The sequence below is a fragment of the Etheostoma spectabile genome, chromosome 2 (genome assembly GCF_008692095.1).
Source record: "Etheostoma spectabile isolate EspeVRDwgs_2016 chromosome 2, UIUC_Espe_1.0, whole genome shotgun sequence".
Lineage (NCBI taxonomy): Eukaryota > Metazoa > Chordata > Actinopteri > Perciformes > Percidae > Etheostoma > Etheostoma spectabile.
The window spans coordinates 21,944,023-21,949,692 of record NC_045734.1 but is presented as its reverse complement, the minus strand read 5'-3'; the positions used below and the strand labels follow the sequence as shown (position 1 = coordinate 21,949,692).

The window sequence follows — 5,670 nt, the reverse complement described above, 5'->3', positions numbered from 1 at the left end:
ACTCCCACAGTCATTCTTGCACAGGTACTTCTCATAAGACTCATAACCCTCTACATAGGGACAAGAAACTTTAGCTTCTTCTCTTTCATATCCAGCCACATGGATTAACCCTGCTGCACTCCTCACACAGCTTAGACCAACTGTAACGATAAGACATACAACATGAGATAAAAAACAACCTGGAAACGCGACATCACAACTTTTCATATCTTTTTTAAATTTATTTTAGGGTTAGGCAGCTTCACTGAACATATAACGTGCATTTTAATGTGATGAGAAGTCTATGATACAATTTGTATCATTTCATCCAGACATAAATCAATGTTAGCTGTGTTACAGCTGTATAATGAAATTGGAAAGACCACCAGTATCAAGGTGTAGTCATCTGCCCTATTGAATTAGCAAAAATACAGACATATTTACAAATTAAATGAGAAAGAACTTACCACACAGGGTGAAGAGCAGGCTTTGAAGTCTCCACCGCCTCATTTTTATTGCAGCACAGTTTCAAAGAAATAGAAACTGCAAAAGCAATGTTGCAAATATAGAAAAGGTAACACCCACATTATGTGTCAAGATACCATGCAAACCCTTTCACTTCTGCATTGAGATCACATGTTTATCACCCTTATGAACTATCACAAATAAATTTCATGTCTTGCACAAACTTGCAATGACTGCTACAAATCTGTAAAAGAGGGTAGAAAGAAACAAATCCACAATTCCACTCGAATTAGGTGGGTACGATTTAATATTTATTTGTATGAAGTACATGTTTCCTTTTAGTTTAGTTTATAGTTCATAAAAGTGAATTAGACGTTCAATTATTCCAATCACAAAGGGGCACTCTATCTAACCTCATACTTCAGTACACCAATAAGGTACATGGTACATGAAGGCAATTGGACAGGTAATGAATGTTTACCTCATTTAACATCCCTCATAGTATACGCATATACATGCCCTGTGTTTAAATAATTCAATATTTTCTCGGTTGCCGGATATAATTCTCACAGTGCATAAGACGCTTGGTTCTTTTTTGAGCATTTACTCTTATAACAGGCATGTCACTTTCAAAATAAAAGAGATTCAGCATACACAAGTCTGCGTTATAGTACACATTAATAAAGTGGTGACCATCTCGTTTTCAAAAGAATTTGATTTATTAATCAAATAATACATGTTCAAATAAATGTAAATGGGAACAGTATAACTTCAGTCTACTCTAAGCTTCTAGAAGCAAAATAAATATTATTCAGGTACTCAAAATTTAAAAGCAGCCTACATGAAATACATACCGTATATAAATATAACATCTTGTAATTGTTATTTTCCCTGTGTGGCAGTATCATTCTTCTCCAGGGTTGTACACTTTTAATATTCAACTACTAACTAACTAATCATGACATCACACCAACCATAAGACAGATTTCTTCAAATATTAACTACAAAGGTCAATGACAGACATTCTCCAAGAAACCTGCCGATACTTGAGCAGGACTCCTTAACCTGATGAAATCAAGTAAGTAAGAAAATTCATATTTCTCATTACACTCTTTAATATTTCATAACATGCAGTCAATGGTTTTCTAAAGTTACTTTTTCATATTTATAAATTGTGTTATTCAATTTATAAATGTGGCAATAAATGTCATTTTTAAAAACTCTAAACACAATTTTATAAATCCATTTAAAATGTTATCTACTGTATATGTCCATCATGTATTTCAGTTATTAAATTGCGCCTAATGTTTTTTATATGTTTTTTTAAATAGTGTTCCCTGAAATTACAGTAGCGCGCAAAACTAAACTTATGTTTAGTAACTTAATAAAATGGCGAAAACATTGAAATGTCAGTGATTATTACAGTGGAACATAGTTGTCATTCTAGTAGTATACAATAAAAAGAAGATCTGCCATTAAAATATATATTTTATGTCTATATGACAACTTCATTGAGTGTATCAGTCTCTGTGAAGACAGCTTGATCAACTTTTCTTTTTCTTTTCTTACTTTGGACCCCCTGTAGAAACCAGACATACTTACAACCTAAATCATTGTGCTACCGTTGAAAACTACCAACCCCACCTTGCCCAGTGAAGTATAAAATGCTATTGCTGGTATATGTGGGTGAAAGCATGCATGTATTTTCCCTGACCTCAGCCATTCCCTCGACTCCAGCTGACGACTCAGCTGTGCCTCCTCCATACTGCAGGACAAACCGTTTCCATGTCTCACACACTCTCACACCGAAAGGTTGACATTAAGGCCCCTGTGCGGAGGGATAAGTGTGTCCAGAATTAGCAAAGACGCCAAGGCAAGCTGAGTTGTTGCCAGGTTAGGTTGCCAAGGGGTGTTAGGTGTTGCTATGGTGGGTTAGGTTTCTGCAGTCTGGCCTGTTTGCATGTCGGCAGTGTGCAGGACGCGTGTGTTGTGGTCTTCTCAAACTACCCAAGAAAGAAAGAAACACCCCACCCACCCACCCACCCACCCACACCCACACCCACACCCACACCCACACCCACACCCACACACACACACAGTATGAAGAGGGTTATATATAGGTGACCCTTAAGTCTATCAGCTATCTTAAACCTCCAAGCAATGTGTTAATGTCTCCCCATGTCTTACTGCCTTCTCTTCCTCACTGATTCATTCTGCAAAAGCTTTATTTTGCATGAGAGAATCTACAGCTTTTTTCTTATTTTTTTTAAACAAAAGCCTGTGTTACAAACTGGACGCATGGAGTTTGAAAGATGTTGGATATTAACCAGGCAGGGAGAGTCTAACAACATTTGCAAATTAGTTGCATTATGATAAGCTCTCTGTCTGACTTGAGACAAAAAAAACAGAATTTCACACACCTGCAAAAAATTATGCCTGTCAGGTATAAAACGTTTACGGTTGTTTTTTATTCAGTGTTACACCACACATGGTTTGTCTTTTAGGATGGAGGTGTGGGTGTGGGTGTGTGTGTGTGTGTGTGTGTGTGGGTGGGAGGGGACATTCCATCCATTCTTGCTCTTCCTGAGTAAAGAGGGAAAGCATCACACACACAACTGCTGACAGCAGGCGGAGGGAGAGGTGCACATACACCCCATTAAGGTCATTCACACATCTGCCTCTTCTTTCGTCTCTCCAGCCATCAAGCTCTGTAGTCTCAAAAATCTGTCAATCTGACAGTAGTTTTCATTTTGACAGCTGTACATAAATAACTATCTGAGTTTGGTTGTGCCAATAATTTAAGTTTGTAGGAAAATTCAGGCCACGGGAGTCTGCTTTCATGAAACTCAAGGGAAAAAACACAAGATTAGCTATTGAATAGGACAAGGTTGGCTATGTTGGAAAATACACCCACACACACACACACAGGCAAAGAGGACGCCAACCAGAACAGTGGCTCCTCAAAGCTCCACAGGGGCAGCTACGCCAGCGCTGACGCACTGCTGCTCTTCCAGCTACTGGTCACTGAACACTCATAATGGTTTTTACTTTGGGGATAATATCTTTTTGTTTGCAGCAGAGGCTGAAAACGTCATTTTTTTGGTCCTATTATCAACTTCCTTTGCCATCTGTTTTTAATTATCTGCACCTCAACCCCACTCAGCCTCAGTGTGCCATACGGTATGTGTTACATAGGGACAGGTTTATTAATAAAATATAATGCAAGATCAGGACACTCACAAACGGAGGAATGTAAATATCAAATGTATACCTTTCAACAGAAAGAGAAGCTGAAGGATTGCTTTTTATTTTTTTTGTAAATATATAGATCCTCTGAACTCATTAGCAACAACACACTCACACACTTAGTACATAAAAACTCACAGAGCTGCATACTGTATACTTCTGTCAGAAGACTCCTACATTTTACAGAAAGCTTTTTACAAAGCAAACATTCATTTCAAGAATGATCACACAAGCTTCTGTCATGAGAATAAAAACTTCAACCTGTTCTGCACAAAAATGAATTTATGCTCATCATTCAATCATTCGCTGTCTCACTCATGTATATTTACACACACATTATACAAGTACAATCAAATGGGGACATTGGCTACTAAAATGTTCAAACAGTCCTTTCTGCTGCAAGGCGACACCAAATTGCACAGCATTTAAAAGAATGATTCTACCAGAGTCAAAGATAACGTTCCGAGCCTTAGCCTGTTCCTCTTTGCGTCTTCCTCACTGACATTTTTTTTGCCCTGTTTCACCCAGAACCTTGAAGAGAATCTCTCAATCTGTGTCTATTTCACAGGGGTTTGTTTGCGCTTTCTGTGCTCTGATGTACAGCTTCAGAAAGTCCTTGTAGCGAGGCGCGCAGCCGAGCCAGGCTTCGCCAAAATGGACAGAGCCAGTCAAAAGGTACTCCTCCCCTCCAGTATGCACACTGCACTGTGCGGGAACACTGATACGTCCACCCCAACCCCGCCCTCTGGCTCCACCCCAAGCAAACACTCTGCTCTTCTGACGAAACAGCCGACTCAGAGTCACCACAACAGGGGAGTGGTCGATAGTATCTGATGCCACACCTCGAAAGATGCCACTGCCAGCTAGAGAGACAGGAACAGGAGAGAAAAAGAGAGGGACATTAAATCAATGAATCAAGGATAGATAAAAGTGTGTGGATTAAAGTGGGGCGGTTTTACTGAAAATGGACATAAGATGCTAATGTTAGCAAACTTAAGATAGATACTGTTGGTAAGAAAGTCAGTCTACTTGTGTAACTGTTACACTGCGTTTTAGCTCATTGAGACTACATTATGATGATGTCTTTAAAGAAACTGACTCAAGAGATTATTGGGGAATGTAGAAATATTCAATGTTGCATTATCCGGTTGTTGCCACTTGTTGCCCTAATGGCCACTGCTAAAAGTATATTTGCTTTATTGTCGAGAGTTAGATAAGAAGATACCACTCTCTTGTCTGTACAGTAAATATGTAGCTGGATCCAGTTACTTGCGAAATGGACAACTGTTGTAGGTACACTTCAGTTTTTGTGCGGATCAAACAAACAAGATATATAGTGTTAATTAGTGATCTTTAGAGTTGCATGTAGGGCGGTTTTGTTTTCTTGGGACAGAGCAAGGCGAGTAGTTTCCCCTTGTTTCCAGTCTATATGCTGAGCTAAGCTACCAAGCTGCTGGTTATAGCGTCATATTTACCGTACAGACACAAGTGTGGTATCGATCGTCTTGTCTAAATCTTCGACAAGAAAGGGAATAAACGCATTTTCCAAAGCGTAACACTACTCCTTCAATGTAGATGTGTGCATTAGTGTGAATGTATTTACCAAAATCACTGGTACACACAGCCATAAGGACCTCTTCATCTGAACAGGGTTTACAGGTGACTAAAATGGAAAACGTGAAAAAAGAAAACATTAAATACTTTAACATTAGAAACCGCAGAAGTTCTTACTTACAGGATTCACTGTTCTCTTTTTTTCTCTGTATTGGTGGGTGTTTATGAGTCGAAAGAGAGAATTTGAAAGAGAAAAGCAGGTGAGGGAAGCGACGTAATTACAGAATTACCCCTTGACCCTGTCAGCTATAAAAACAGTTATAAAATGCCCGAACACACAGACACACAGGCTCGGACAGGCTTTCTTCTGTCTCATTAGAAGAGCAGTCCAGTCCTCCTCTCCACCCACCGTCCCCGTTACTCTAC

The 5,670-nt window shown here is 39.2% G+C and overlaps 2 protein-coding genes across 2 annotated transcripts in view; both read right to left on the bottom strand.

Moving 5' to 3' along the window:
- The window catches only part of LOC116701840 (CMRF35-like molecule 5), a 13,915-nt gene extending 12,728 nt beyond the window's left edge, over positions 1–1,187 (bottom strand). The window contains exon 1 of the mRNA XM_032535849.1: positions 449–1,187. Within this exon, the coding sequence (XP_032391740.1) occupies positions 449–489 (41 nt within the window). The 5' untranslated portion in view covers positions 490–1,187. The remainder of the gene's footprint in view (positions 1–448) is intronic.
- A 2,525-nt stretch (positions 1,188–3,712) lies between these two features.
- metrnlb (meteorin like, glial cell differentiation regulator b) overlaps positions 3,713–5,670 on the bottom strand; it is a 4,984-nt gene continuing 3,026 nt past the window's right edge. Inside the window, exons 4-5 of the mRNA XM_032542042.1 lie at positions 5,294–5,353; positions 3,713–4,553 (exon numbers count right to left, since the gene is read on the bottom strand). Coding sequence (XP_032397933.1) covers positions 4,237–4,553; positions 5,294–5,353 — 377 coding nt within the window. The 3' untranslated portion in view covers positions 3,713–4,236. The remainder of the gene's footprint in view (positions 4,554–5,293; positions 5,354–5,670) is intronic.